This window comes from Oncorhynchus mykiss, chromosome 12 (genome assembly GCF_057628025.1).
Source record: "Oncorhynchus mykiss isolate SJ-2025 chromosome 12, ASM5762802v1, whole genome shotgun sequence".
Lineage (NCBI taxonomy): Eukaryota > Metazoa > Chordata > Actinopteri > Salmoniformes > Salmonidae > Oncorhynchus > Oncorhynchus mykiss.
Window position 1 is genome coordinate 31,958,227 of NC_143033.1, and position 15,956 is coordinate 31,974,182.

The window sequence follows — 15,956 nt, forward strand, 5'->3', positions numbered from 1 at the left end:
GGTTGTAACATAGCCAAATGTGGGAAAAGTGAAGTTGAAGATCTGACTACTTTCCGAATGCACTGTATGTGTGAAACACATCTCGCTGTCCTAGAAATGCCATGGACATTATGAAAACAAGCCGAGATCCCCCAATATTCACTGAATAGTGTCTAAACGAACTACTGACTGGGAGGCATGTGCTTCAGCATTTGATGTATGTTGGTACCGAAACCAAACAAAAAAAAGTGTGAAAAAAGACAATACTATTTGCCTACCTTTTTGAATGAAGTTACTGGATATAAATATTTCACATCAACATAACATAGTTATCTGGCGACACTAAATCTGTTAAGAATAGGTTCTCTCTTCTGTCAAACATATTACGCTTGATACCATAACGTGCAGTGCATGCGTACACAAATTCTACAGCGCGGATGACTTGAGCGATCATTTTCGTTTGCAGGATAGCTTGACCGCAGTCAAAATCCAGCCTGGGACGGAGGCTCAACAACACAAATAAATGTAGTCCTTGAATTAACACATTTCATGAGATTGATGTTTGATGTTTGACTTTAATTGCAGTAAAACTTTTCATTTGATATGTTTTCTTAAAGCTAATATGCGAACATATGATCTAACAAGTCAAGAAGTCAAAAACATTATTTTAATTGGTATGAAACAAATATATGCTGGATACATTTGACACGCAATCTAAATGTAAGCAAACCGATACTTATTCTTGATCTGAGGGAAAAATCTAAGTAGGCCCCTTGAGCCCATTTATCCCATGGGATGATAACATTTTGCCTGTAAACCTTCCTCCCACATGCTATTTTCTTACGCCCAAGGCTATACATTCCTACCGCCAGAGGGCGAATGGAGTTTGCCAAATGAAGTGATTTGCATCTTTGTCGGGTAGCCCCCATTCATACGATCGCAATAAGCCTTTGGCAGGCAGCTTTCTCATCTCTGTCGTTTAGCCTCCGCTCAGAGAATAGCTATAAACCCAAGACAAGTAATCTAGCCATGATTTAATTTGAAAGACAATAGCAAGGAATTTCTTTAATCTCAAATGCATCCTGCCGCCTTCCACTAACCACACAGCCAGCCAGAGGATGCAAGCTGTTTTGGTTGTTTTTATAAATACCTTACATTTGTTTTGATTTTAATGTTGCCCATTTAAAAACACAATACAATGCAAGTGGACATAATGCATTTAAAATCATTGAGGATGACACATAAAGTGATACACCTAATCATTTACAGGTTATGTAGATTAATGATATATTGATTATGTCCAAAAATACCCAACATTTTTGCCATTAATTTTATATAGGCTACTATAAATTGAGGCAGTACAAACTGTTCCTTTCTAGCAATAAATGTCACTCCCTAAACCACCTCACTGATTCAAATAAGCCTGACTGCAGTGTTCAGTTCGGGGCCGTTTTTTTCTGGTCCATATGAGGTTTGACAGTCACACACTGAATACGAACACACACGTTTGTGCAAGGCACACGTTGAATACAAACGTATTTCACTTTTGAAGATCATACTAAATATTATATAAAGTGGTACCAGCACGTGTTGTAACACTTTTTGTTTCTGTAACACTTGGTACCAGCACGTGTTGTAACACTTTTTGTTTCTGTAACACTTGGTACCAGTACGTGTTGTAACACTTTTTTGTTTCTGTAACACTTGGTACCAGCACGTGTTGTAACACTTTTTGTTTCTGTAACACTTGGTACCAGCACGTGTTGTAACACTTTTTGTTTCTGTAACACTTGGTACCAGCACGTGTTGTAACATTTTTTGTTTCTGTAACACTTGGTACCAGCACGTGTTGTAACACTTTTTGTTTCTGTAACACTTGGTACCAGCACGTGTTGTAACACTTTTTGTTTCTGTAACACTTGGTACCAGTACGTGTTGTAACATTTTTTGTTTCTGTAACACTTGGTACCAGTACGTGTTGTAACACTTTTTGTTTCTGTAACACTTGGTACCAGCACGTGTTGTAACACTTTTTGTTTCTGTAACACTTGGTACCAGCACGTGTTGTAACACTTTTTGTTTCTGTAACACTTGGTACCAGCACGTGTTGTAACACTTTTTGTTTCTGTAACACTTGGTACCAGCATGTGTTGTAACACTTTTTGTTTCTGTAACACTTGGTACCAGCATGTGTTGTAACACTTTTTGTTTCTGTAACACTTGGTACCAGCATGTGTTGTAACACTTTTTGTTTCTGTAACACTTGGTACCAGTACGTGTTTTTTGTAACACTTTTTGTTGAAGGTAAGAACATAACTGTTACCAACTTAAATGTAAATACTTATTTGAAATATCTGCCATCTGTCTTTAGACTGTCACAATACATGTATATAAAATATAGGGGGTATATATAGGGGGGAGGGAAATATGTGTAATTTCTAATACTTCTATTACATTTTGTAGCTTAGATTTCTGGCTATAATGGGTGCCAAGGACCTGAAGTCGACAGTGTGGTGGATGCTACCTTGCATTCTGTCAAGCCATCTTGCCATCGCCACAACCACCTGTCTCAAAGCCATCCTCTACCTCCAAGCCAAAAGACTGTTCCAACAGCTGAACTACTGCACCCTACCACACACTTAGCGTTTATTTATATTCCATACACACCAAAATCAGTTTTGTAGACCGGACCATTGCAGTAGTTATGTCACCTTCCAGTACTACTAATGAATATGATTTCATATAATTCTATGCTGCAACTGTGCTGTACTTATTCCACTCATAATGCACATGGGCAAACAATGTCCATAGCCTAATATATCGCTATAGGCTATTTGAAAAAAATCGTATTTTACTTTATCTTATTTTCTTTTCTGCATGCCTCTTGTACTTGATTTAATTGATTTAGTATTTTTAGTAGTATGTTATACAGTATATTTACTCTGTCACTTATTTGATTGCTTTCCTATGTTATTTATTTGATGACTATGTTACTTTGGTGAGAAGCCTGTGTCATGACGTTGCCCTGTTGGTGAGGTTTATGACCCCCATACAGTGCCTTGCGAAAGTATTCGGCCCCCTTGAACTTTGCGACATTTTGCCACATTTCAGGCTTCAAACATAAAGATATAAAACTGTATTTTTTTGTGAAGAATCAACAACAAGTGGGACACAATCATGAAGTGGAACGACATTTATTGGATATTTCAAACTTTTTTAACAAATCAAAAACTGAAAAATTGGGCGTGCAAAATTATTCAGCCCCCTTAAGTTAAAACTTTGTAGCGCCACCTTTTGCTGCGATTACAGCTGTAAGTCGCTTGGGGTATGTCTCTATCAGTTTTGCACATCGAGAGACTGAAATTTTTCCCATTCCTCCTTGCAAAACAGCTCGAGCTCAGTGAGGTTGGATGGAGAGCATTTGTGAACAGCAGTTTTCAGTTCTTTCCACAGATTCTCAATTGGATTCAGGTCTGGACTTTGACTTGGCCATTCTAACACCTGGATATGTTTATTTTTGAACCATTCCATTGTAGATTTTGCTTTATGTTTTGGATCATTGTCTTGTTGGAAGACAAATCTCCGTCCTTGTCTCAGGTCTTTTGCAGACTCCATCAGGTTTTCTTCCAGAATGGTCCTGTATTTGGCTCCATCCATCTTCCCATCAATTTAAACCATCTTCCCTGTCACTGCTGAAGAAAAGCAGGCCCAAACCATGATGCTGCCACCACCATGTTTGACAGTGGGGATGGTGTGTTCAGCTGTGTTGCTTTTACGCCAAACATAACGTTTTGCATTGTTGCCAAAAAGTTCAATTTTGGTTTCATCTGACCAGAGCACCTTCTTCCACATGTTTGGTGTGTCTCCCAGGTGGCTTGTGGCAAACTTTAAACAACACTTTTTATGGATATCTTTAAGAAACGGCTTTCTTCTTGCCACTCTTCCATAAAGGCCAGATTTGTGCAATTTACGACTGATTGTTGTCCTATGGACAGAGTCTCCCACCTCAGCTGTAGATCTCTGCAGTTCATCCAGAGTGATCATGGGCCTCTTGGCTGCATTTCTGATCAGTCTTCTCCTTGTATGAGCTGAAAGTTTAGAGGGACGGCCAGGTCTTGGTAGATTTGCAGTGGTCTGATACTCCTTCCATTTCAATATTATCGCTTGCACAGTGCTCCTTGGGATGTTTAAAGCTTGGGAAATCTTTTTGTATCCAAATCCGGCTTTAAACTTCTTCACAACAGTATCTCGGACCTGCCTGGTGTGTTCCTTGTTCTTCATGATGCTCTCTGCGCTTTTAACGGACCTCTGAGACTATCACAGTGCAGGTGCATTTATACGGAGACTTGATTACACACAGGTGGATTGTATTTATCATCATTATTTAGTCATTTAGGTCAACATTGGATCATTCAGAGATCCTCACTGAACTTCTGGAGAGAGTTTGCTGCACTGAAAGTAAAGGGGCTGAATAATTTTGCACGCCCAATTTTTCAGTTTTTGATTTGTTAAAAAAGTTTGAAATATCCAATAAATGTCGTTCCACTTCATGATTGTGTCCCACTTGTTGTTGATTCTTCACAAAAAAAGACTATATATATATATATTATATTTGAAGCCTGAAATGTGGCAAAAGGTCGCAAAGTTCAAGGGGGCCGAATACTTTCGCAAGGCACTGTAAATACCTTTTCCCCTTTCCTCTCTCTACTCTACAGATGTGACTATTGGAAAGCCCTTTGTAAACGCAGAGAGAGTCTGTTAACATGAAAAGGGTGGTGAACAGAACCATATTTTGGTAATCCAACCAGTTGAAAATATGCGTTGGTTCTTAAAGAATATGATATCAGATCAGTTGTCATCTGAGACATTATTACTGATGATATGATGACAAAAATGGTATCTTGGAAAGTCTACACATTATAGTTATCAGATTCACATGGAATTGTTGTGCAATTGTTTAAATGTTTAAATATGAAACTATTTGTGAACAGATTAAATGTAATTTTAGCTTCTAAATGAGAGAATTGGTTTTCATAAGTGAACTAGGCTCAACTCAGTGGCCACGCCCATGTGAACAGACATTGGTTGTGAACTATGAAACACGCCCTTCTCTCCCTACTACATAAGGCCTTTACAAAAATGTTACATTTGTGTTCCCGAGGACGTGAGGACAACGGTCCATACGTTAAAAGGGCTAATATCAAACTACAGAACTAAGCCAACTTCAGCGTCAGCTTAAAGTATGGCAACTTGGTATGAACTTTGAACTCTTATACACTAAAGAAGTGATACCTCCTAGCCGTTGAGTGAGCAGCAGCAGCTGTAAACGTGGGCTAGAAAAAGGACGGACAAAGTATCTCTTCTACCAAACACACGATGGTACTACAACGCATCCGTTCTACCAGACATTCTTCAGAGGACAGGAAGATCTCTGTTGGGCAACACGGCCTTCCATCTACGACCAACCTATTGAAGCACAGCTCAGAGTAAATATTTCTTGCATTTTCCTTCTCCAAATGGGCGGTTATTTAGAATGCATAAGATTCTGTATTTACGATAGCATAGCTTTACAAGGTCCGATCAGAGACCAAATCCTTTGTTCCTCTGTCATCTCCTGACCTAAGTTCCCTTTTTATGTCTCTATTTTGTTAGGTCAGGGCGTGAGTTGGGGTGGGCATTCTATGTTTTGTTCTATGTTTTGTATTTCTGTGTTTGGTCTGGTATGGTTCCCAATCAGAGGCAGCTGTTTATCGTTGTCTCTGATTGAGAACCATACTTAGGTAGCCTTTTCCCACCTGTGTGGTGTGGGTAGTTATTTTCTGTTTAGTGTGTTTTACACCTGACGGAGCTGTTTCGGTTGTTCTTTTTTTGCTTGTTTGATAGTGTTCAGTTTTACCATTAAAATGATGAACACTTACCACGCTGCACCTTGGTCCTCACCTTCTTCCACCAACGGCCGTTACATCCTCAGTCTTCCCGCGTTTTCATTCAACCCCCAACCCCCTTTCTTTGTGTAACCAGCCGTCATATCTGTTCTGTCCGCTAGGAACGTTTTATTTTATGACATAATTAGTAATCAATGTATGACCCATCCTGTGTATATGTAATTCTGTGTGATTGTTTAAGTATTTAGTAAATAAATGATTAAACCAAATTTGGTATTGCTGACTCAACTTGTTAGCCAGGGTTCGTGAAGATAACCAAGAATTCAATGACTTCAGATGAGACTGAATAAGGTGACGATTAAGAATTGACGGCTATTGATGTAAAAGATGACCAGGTCTTTAAGAGTTTATTCGGAAGATAACAGCTCTATAAACATTATTTCGTGGAGCCCCAACTTTCCAGTTAATTACATTTACATAATTAGTTCAATCAGGTAATATTAATTACAGATAAATGATTTTATAGAATAGCAAATCATATCACTTAATCCGGCATAGCCAAGACACGACACCTGCAAGTACATGACAATAACATTTGATTAGTCGTCACCATTGGATCCAGGTGACTACGATTGATCCTCGTTATCTGATATGTTTTGCACACACACAATCATTTACAGCACCTTTCCACAAACCTTTTTCAAATGGACATGGCATCCAATGTACCTTAAATAATAAAAATCTATAAATATAAAAATAAGTGGTGACAGGTAGTAGGCATGCTGCTGGCTTGATGCTAAATTAGTGTCTTGTCTCCAACTGGCAGCTGTAATAGTGTCGTTGGTTGGGAGAAGGGCGGGTGAAGGGCGGCTGGGCTGTGTCAGAAAAACGGCAGGAGCACAGCTGTCACGGGCGCTCTGTGAATGAAGCTGTCGCGCGGCCATTGGTAGGCCTGCAATGTAAACCACTTGCTGGTGAGAGATACTTAAATTATCCACAGTGCCACTTCATTAGAGATAGGCATACCATGCATGTAGCCTATGACAAAATACATGGATTTAGATTTAGGCTTACTACTTTGACCAACTGGGTAACACTTGCTCTTATACCTGTGTAATTAATTACTACAGTAACAACATATATTTAATGTTCTGGAACATTGGCAACTGGATGTTTCAATTTGTAGTTCATACATGTATAATCTATAAGAAAATAACTTTTACTTAATTAGCCATGAAATCCCGAGATTTAAAGCGACTGTTTTTCTGGAAGCTGTGATGCGCTATTTGCCCTACTTTTTCTCCCATGTGGGCCAGCCCCCAAGAAATTTGATTTCTATCCAATGAGCTTCAGCCCCTCACCATTTGAGTGACAGCTATCAAGATGCACACATAGCAGAGTGAAAGAGAGAGCAATGACATATAGCACATATATACACGTTTTTGACGAAGTGTGCAATTTTTGGTTACCACTTTTGTCTCGTGAGCACTACCTTCAGAACTACTGGCTAAAAAGAATACAAAAGTACCTGAGAATCTCTTTAATACCCAGGTATAAGAGCAACTCATTGAATGCCAACAATTGGCTGACCTGGCAATCTTACCAAGAGCAACAGGATACGAACCTGACTTCCTTGGGTCCAATAATATATACAAAAGTATGTGGACACCCCTTCAAATTAGTGGATTTGGCTTTTCAGCCACACCCGTTGCTGACAGGTATATAAAAACAAGCACACAGCCATGCAATCTCCATAGACAAACATTGCCAATAGAATGGCATTACTGAAGACCTCAGTGACTTTCAACGTGGCACCGTCATAGAATGACACCTTTCCAAAAAGTCAGTTTGTAAAATGTCTGCCCTGCAAGAGCTGTGCCGATGAACTGTAAGTGCTGTTATTGTGAAGTGGAAACGTGTGGGAGTAATAACGGCTCAGCTGCTAAGTGATATGCCACACAAGCTCACAGAACGCGACCACCGAGTGCTGAAGCGAGTAGCGCGTAACAATCATCTGTCCTCGGTTGCAACACTCACTACCGAGTTCCACACTGCTTCTGGAAGAAACATCAAAACAAGGACTGTTCGTCGAGAGCTTCATGAAAAGGGTTTCCATGGCCAGGCAGCCGCACACAAGCCTAAGATCACCATGCACAGTGAAGGGAAATCTTAACGCTACAGCATACAATGAAATAGCCGAATCCACTATTTTGAAGGGATGTCCATATACTTTTTATATATAGTGTATCTGTCCTTCCTTGTGTACTCTAAAGCCCCATAGCTAGAATTCCTTTACAGCCAACCAGTTGGAAAAACCTATTGGCTACTTTGCATGACATCACAAATGCTAGCCACACTACCTATGGCTATCATTTCATCCTAGTAGTCACCCACAGCCCACTATCAAACAAAGTCACATTACAACTTTCTTTGTATTACCATTTTATGGGAAAAAGAGGAAACTTGTAAATATCTCATGCCATTCCATTGTTCCCAAAAATATTTTTTTTGTGGCAAAATGTGATAGTGTTGGAGACAAGACTGATTAGTCAAAAGCCTTCCACAGACATGGCCTTTCTGTCACGCCCTGATCTGTTTCACCTGTCCTTGTGCTTGTCTCCACCCCCCTCCAGGTGTCGCCCATCTTCCCTATTATCCCCTGTGTATTTATACCTGTTTTCTCATTCTGTTTGTTGCCAGTTCGTCTTGTTCATTCAAGCTTACCAGCATTTTTCCTGTCAGCTCCTATCGTTTCCCAGCCTCTCTTTTAATCGTCCTCCTAATTTTCGACCTTTGCCTGTCCTGACCCTGTACCCGCCCACCTGACCTCTCTACCCGACCCTGAGCCTGCCTGCCGTCCTGTACCTTTGCTCCACCTCTGGATTACTGAACTCTGCCTGTCCCTGACCCTGAGTCCGCCTGCCCCTGTTGCTACAATAAACATTGTTACTTCGACAGTCTGCATCTGGGTCTTACCTTGATCCCTGATACTTTTTTTCTTTCACTAGTAAGTTAGCTATAGAGTGCTGTGCAGTGCCTTCAGTGTGGATCAGTAAAAAGCCAAGCAGAGTAGCAGACAGAGGCGTGACCCTTGGGTCATTGATGAATGTTCTTTGGGGGAGTGAACAAAAGGCTAGCACCAGGTTGTAAACCTGTGAAAAAGCTTGTGAAAAATGTGTTTTTACTTTAAACATTAAAGATATTGGAAGAGCCCACACAAATTTCACAAACTCACAATTAGATATTTGGTGAAAGGTACACGGTAATCCTGGCAAAAAAACTAAAAGTAGCAATTTGCTCAGCACCTTTGAACAACTATCAAATGGATGAGTGGGCTCCCAAGTGGTGCAGTGGTCTAAGGCACAGCATTTCAGTGCTAAAGTTGTCACTACAGACCCTGGTTTGATCCTGAGCTGTGTCGCACAATTGGCCCAGTGTTGTCCGGGTTAGGTTTGACCAGGGTAGGCTGTCATTGTAAAATAATATTTTTTTCTTGACTGGCTTGTCTAGTAAAATAAAGGTTCAATTAGTTATTGAAAGTAAGTTGATGTGGATTCGGTGAAATTCAAATAAACAACTACAACAGAAAAATAGCCTATAATCCAAAGTGAAGTGAAAGAGTGTGCAATCAGTTGGGATCCCAACTGGAGACAGGAGAGGAAAACAGAGGAATGCTTATTTTACATTTAAGCAATAGTTAATGTAAGTATCCATCCTGTGATCTCATCTTAATTGAAATACTCAAACATGAGGGTGACCAAACCCAATTATCACTCTCTTTTGTGAAATGGGGCGATATTCAGTTTTGAAAGCAGGCTTGATGATAATACCATGTCCAGTTGAAGTTAAGAGTACACAATGCTTTGTTTCTTACAACACAAACATATCATTCTGAATCATGCATAGTGAACAACAGGAACAAATGTTGGCACATTGATGATCAAATGGGAATGTACTCTTGAGGTATTAAACGTACAATTCATTTTCTCCCTTTCCTCTCTTTGCATAGAAAAATACAAACACATAAACACCATAACACGCACACATACAAAAACACTTCACATAAGACTCCAAAGTGTTATAATTCATCTCTCATCTTCTTGCCCTTAGGTCGCACCAGTCTGCCGAGGAAGAGGATGGAGTTGGTCTTGGTGTCCTTCACCAGGAAGATGAAGGGATGGTCAGCGTAGAACAGCTTGGGGTTCTTCAGCTTGTCTGTGCCGAAGATGCTTATGTCTATGGGGTTCCCATCGGTGTCCCACTCCATGGCAGAGGCATGGAATACATTGGACAGATACAGGTCCTTCTTCCCAGAGATGTTGGACAGGTCCGCCTTGGTCTTATCCACAGCCTCAGTCAGACCCAGCTCCCCAAGGTGTTTCTGAGAGAGAGAGAGAGAGAGAGAGAGAGAGAGAGAGAGAGAGAGAGAGAGAGAGAGAGAGAGAGAGAGAGAGAGAGATTTATTGTAAAGGAGTTTGAAGCACGAAGGAACTCTCAGCCACCTAAGAGTATCAGTGATGTGTACTGTATCCTAAAATGTTATTCAAACCTGGATCTCATAAACAGTTAACAAAGTTATTGTAATTCAAATCTGGATCTCATAAACAAGTTAACAAAATTATTGTTATTCAAATCTGGATCTCATAAACAAGTTAACAAAATTATTGTTATTCAAATCTGGATCTCATAAACAGTTAACAAAAGTATTGTTATTCAAACTTGTATCTCATAAACAGTTAACAAAATTATTGTTATTCAAACGTGTATCTTATAACAGTTAACAAAATTATTAATAAATGTTGTTTTAAACAATGACCTGTGTCATCTCTAGGTATTTCCAGTACCTGGATGTTGTGGCTGACTTCCATGCAGACTTTGGGAAGAGACACAGCAACAGCCATCTCCTTTAGCTTGCCCATCCAGTCTTCCAGCTGCTTGCGGGTCAGCAGCTTCTCCAGCCTCTCCAGGGGCTCCACGTGGTAGGGCATGAAGAACACCAGGCTGGACTTCTTATGGGCCAGGGGCATGCTCAGGATGAACAGCTTATTCACCGTGTCTTCGTGGAAGCCATAGATACCTGCAGGTACAGTCAGTATGGATACAGACTCAAGAGACATTTCTAGGGCATTTCTTTACATCTTCCTTCACTTTGAAATGAGAACACCCCAGTTCAGTTCAAAGGTACTTTATGATATTATAATGAGGGCTGACCTGTGCGGTGCATCATGGGTACACCAACAGTGTGAGTGTGAGACACCAGGAAGCCACGGTTGTCCACCATCTTATGGTGGAACTGTTCATCCCAATGGGCTGTTCAGATATAAAGTAAAATACAATTATACTGTAAATATGTGAATGAGTAAAAAAACTAAGCGAAAGAGAGAAGAGTGCATCTACAAAATTCTGGTCCTTTGTAAGAGAGAACTCACGTTTAAAGAACATGGCATTGATGATCATGGCCCCATCGGTCTTCTCCACATCCTTGGTTACCTCGGGCAGCTTGCCATCGGTGGATTTGGCCGCCCAATCGTTGATGGACTTCACAGCGCTCTTCTTGTTCTTGAAGTTTATCTTTGTGTGTTCATATTTGTAGTGCTTCTTGCTGCTCTTGACAAAGGCATCTGCAAAGTTGACCGAGCTGGGGCTGTATAGGCGGTTGCTGATCTTCCAGGTGACGTTACGGGCCTTGGAGTCGCTGACCTCCTCCAGGAGCTCGGCCAGGCCAGCATGCAGCTGCTCGTCCTTCACTTTGTTAGCGCTCAGCACGGTCTTGACCTGGGAGGCAGTGGAGGCCTTGCCCCCGAGTGCCACCAGGCCCAGGGAAGAGGCCACCACCACCGGGGAGATGAGGATGTTCTCCAGGTCCTTTTCCTTGGCTATGTTCTGGTAGAGACTGAAGGCCAGGCTGGCGCTGTTGTCAGCCAGCAGGGTGGCGTGGTTGCTCAAGACCTTGTCTGTTGAGGCGGCGGTGGCAGCGGAGGCTGCAGTGGCCAATAGGGCCATGGCTACCAGGTTAGTCACCCACATGGTGTCAACCATATCAGTAGAGACTTGAGAGGGGACATGGAAAAGGTGTATGAGTTAGATGTATACAGTGGACTTTCTTATGGAGCATCATAGCGATTACAGAGCAACAGAGTCTCAAATCCCATGTGTTAGAGGCAAATTAAATTAAATTTGTCCTGTATTTTGAATGCAGAAAACCTCTTGCGGGACTTCTCTCCTTGCTCTTGCCAGTGATAGCATAAGTTAAGGAGATAATGCACTTCTCAAACACTTCGCTGAGCTTCAAGAGGAATACCACATTCTCTTTTATTCAACCTGGATGATGCAGAATGGACATGCTGTGTGGTATACTAAGCTTTCATTATGCAGTCTGTAATGTAATTATAGACCTGAATTCATTGGTAGAGAATCTGAGAGCAGGGTTGACCGTGCCATTGGAGAGTCTCCAAGTAGACATTCAAGGCAAGACTCAAGAGCCACGTTGACATTGCAGCTGTAAAACGCCTAGAAGATGAAACAGTGGTCAACATTCTAAGTGGAATAATTCTACAGCAACTAATGAGGGCCATTAGCTACTGAATAAAGAATACAAGTTCTCTTAAGAAGAACAATGGACATTTAAATCAAGCTCTCGCTTCATTTGGGGGACCAAACACTTTTTATTTATCTCTCCCTGTTCTGTGTTGCCCTGCAGGAGGCTTTCGGTAGCAGACAAGTAGCAACATGATCAGGCTAAGCCATGAAGTCTAAACAAAAGGATGCTATGCATCCTCTGAGGCCTGGAATGAGTGACCTTAAGCAGGCGTGAGGCTTCACATTTTTCAGTATTAAACAGAAAGTTTGATCTCTAATGTAACAATGACGCCCGTAGAAGTTTTGTTGGAACTACAAATTATTTCAGTACATTCTAAATTTGCATTACCTATTATTTTGATTCTGCATGCATAATTACAAATCACAGCACAAGCTAACGCCTCATGTCCACCAGATGCATCAAACTCTTCATTGTGAATGGAGCAGTCCACAACTGTGTGTGTACTGCATGTTTTCAATATTTTCAACTTGTGCTTTGCTTTACAAATGGAGGTAAACACACTGACTCCAACTAGCTAGGTTTTAGCTAGTTGAAAAGCGAAACACGGGTGTCAAGTACGGAAAATGTGGGCCAGACATCCGGCAAAACAAAATGCATATGCATCTGGTGGACAACGGGCTTAATTCAATGCCCTTATAAGTCATAACAAAGAAACATCCTGGCACGTACAAATACCGGCAATGGCGGTCTCATCTAATTGGACAGAAACCAGTGTGAGAGAAAGTTTAGAGGAGGAGGAATATGCCGGTTTACAGTTCCGTGCATCGTCATTAATATCTGTCTGAACATATGTTTATAAATTACACAGCTCATTTCTTCTGATAATCTATCTGATACTTTCTCTACACTCTCTACCACCACACAGCATGTGTTCAATTTACCAAGTAAAGTGAGATGCCCCCTGGCAGAGGCAACTGAGACTCAGATCAGAGCACAAGAGTCTGTTGCTGGGTGGGACCGCTACTAATAAAATAGGCTTCCTCAGACATGGCACAATTCAAAGCAGCATTGCCACTGTTAATTGACCATCACTTTATTTGATCATCATAGCATTTTCACTGTCATGTGACCCATTCATTAAGTGTGAACAGTGAAGTTGGGAGGAAGAAGTATGTTTTAGCCTGACAACTTTTTCCTTTCAACTGGCCTGCACATGCTCAATCACATGAAGCTGTATTGTAATACAGAACTAAATTAGCAAAAATAATTTTATAAGCCCGAAATGGAGGGACTTTCACATTCCTGGTCAGAAGTTTTCCTGCAGTCCAGCCCCCCCCCCCCCTCCTTTTTAACTTACCAGGCTCTTTCAGCAGTTTTCCTCCAATTTCTCTCTCAGCTTCCACACGATCCTTCAGCTGGTCTACAAACCATGGGGGAAATATTCTGGAAGTTGGGGAATGGAAAATGTTAATGACGTACAGTGATTTTCAATGCACTGGGCACTCCCACAGTATCTGTTGAGCAGCTATGTGAGTGGGACTTTCCCCCTCCAGGTCCTAAAGCCTGAGACACACTGAAAGCTCATTCACACTGCAGACAGACATCTGGCAGAGTTTCTATAAAGTTCATAGTTCTGTATTCTCAAATGTTGCTACTGTAATATACTGTACACAGTTTTAGACCATGCATCATAGAGCAACATTATTTTGTATTAATGGCCCTCCTGCCTAAAAAAACGGGGAAAATATGAATACTGTCTTAATTTAACAACATTTTCCACTTCCATTTTCGGATTTTCTGACAACTTCTAGATGTTGCACACCGCTTTGAGCCAGGGGTTAACAACAGACTGCTGGACTGAACACAGTGTGCAACATCTATAAATTGTCAGAAAATAGTGGTGGGAAATTGTGTTTTCTTAAGACAGTACACATATTTTCCTAGTGTTTGTGTGTGCCATTAAATCAAGTTAAGGAGGAAATTGAGGCCTTTGCAGCCTGAATGGATGATGCTTTATGTATGAGCTGGTCCCTGGTGGACACGAGTGTATAGCGGGCTGGGTACATTAATGTCAGACGCAGATGGCAAACAACATCAAATTAATAATAGTGCCATCTGTTTGGGTTACCTACTGCAAACAGAGTTGCAGGGAAGTTTTCTAACTAGGTCATTGAAAATCAAAAATTCCATGAGACCGAAGAATAATAATTGTTAGGGGGTAGAAAGTACTTTGGTATTATAATTGTTGTGGTTCGTAAATTTTGCTTGCAAGTTGCGAAGATTTGACCGTTTTTTTCTTCCTCTTCCTCCCCCTTCTTAGTGCCACGTCTGTGGCTGTGTCTGTCTGATTTGAGAGACTGATAGCGTGGGATGCAGGATGGGGGGTGTGTCCATTCAAGCCCCCCTACCTGGTCTGCCTAGCCATGCCAAATTGTTAAATGATCCCCTGGTGTCTAACTGACTCACTGAACAACATGTCATTATGGACATGCATGCAGTGTATCTGATTATTCCCTGTCGAAAAATCTATCCAGGCACTCTAAAACATGGAGTGTTTCTGCTGAACAGCAATAAAGTTTAGGAAATCACTCAACATGCCATAGTAGCCCAGTGTTTGGTGCCAAGGGATTTGTGACATCATGTTAGAAATTAGGTCACATTACATTGGCTATGCCTCAGCACTGCTAGAGTGAAAAGGCTATGCATAAGACACATGTTCTGTTGATGTTTAGATAAATGGACAATTTACATAGGGCCAACATTGGTCTGAGTACAAAAGAAGTACCCCACTCACCCACACCACATCTCCACCCTCAACATGAAAAAGCATAGCACTTGGCTACATGCTTTTGTATTACATAGCTAAATTCCAAACTGGCTCTTTGTCTCAGAAGAATAGGTTGGCCTGATATACTGCCTGAGGGCAGCATTGGTTTAGTTTTGCGTGCATATAGGGCTAGGCAGCTTCAATGAACTCTGCTGCTAAGGCTGCAGCTCAGCTAGCCAAGAGATGGCATTTCGAACATCTATACAGTTCAGATATATTTTCATTAAACTCAAATTTACTGTCACTGATTAACGGCAGATACAGAAGTAGGATCTCAATTTGGTCACCCTGTTGTTGCAGGAAATGTCCTGCACAGCTGGAAATGCACATTTATAGTGTATTCAAGGCTTCTAAAGTTTTGCCCAAACTAAAAAATGAATCAACCCCTACAAAAATGCCCATTAATTATAATCCACACAATAATGATAATTTCCTGTTTCTGCAGGCTTATTTTCCTGTTGTGAGAAACTGGTCAAATTAAGATCCATCCTACATCTGTAGGAGAGACACAATGGTAAAACTGATGGAACAGACCCTCTTAATATATTGTAATGGCTTTAAACATCTTGGGCCTTTTCTGCATATTTCTACAAATGTTTACAGACCAATCCATGAATGGTTTAATTGTGGTAATGGTTTAATTGTGTACAGTATATAAAGGGCTATATAGTGCAGTCTCCAACTAAGATCTTATAGGCAATGCAAAACACAATGTTCTCTGTCA

General features: G+C 41.0%; 1 protein-coding gene across 2 annotated transcripts; it reads right to left on the bottom strand.

Moving 5' to 3' along the window:
* Positions 1-8,289: 8,289 nt before the first annotated feature.
* Positions 8,290-13,980, bottom strand: LOC110537441 (serpin H1). 2 transcript variants are annotated; one of them, XM_021623489.3, is made up of 6 exons: positions 13,763-13,940; positions 12,260-12,374; positions 11,294-11,914; positions 11,076-11,174; positions 10,709-10,941; positions 8,290-10,245 (listed from the first exon to the last, which is right to left on the bottom strand). In XM_021623489.3, the coding sequence occupies exons 2-6, from the start codon at positions 12,303-12,305 to the stop codon at positions 9,943-9,945; spliced, it is 1,302 nt and encodes a 433-aa protein (XP_021479164.1). In that variant the 5' UTR covers positions 12,306-12,374; positions 13,763-13,940; the 3' UTR covers positions 8,290-9,942. The 2 variants fall into 2 exon arrangements, with proteins under 2 accessions (XP_021479164.1, XP_021479165.1); XM_021623490.3 differs by lacking the exon at positions 12,260-12,374 and having other exon boundaries at positions 13,763-13,980.
* Positions 13,981-15,956: the final 1,976 nt, after the last annotated feature.

Coding starts and splice junctions, on each gene's coding strand:
- LOC110537441 (XM_021623489.3), bottom strand. CDS start 12,305: ATGGCACGGTCAACCCTGCTCTCAGATTCTCTACCAATGAATTCAG. Junction 11,915..12,259: donor TTCTCTACCAATGAATTCAG/GTCTATAATTAC, acceptor TCCCCTCTCAAG/TCTCTACTGATATGGTTGAC. Junction 10,246..10,708: donor AAGTCAGCCACAACATCCAG/GTACTGGAAATA, acceptor TCTCTCTCTCAG/AAACACCTTGGGGAGCTGGG.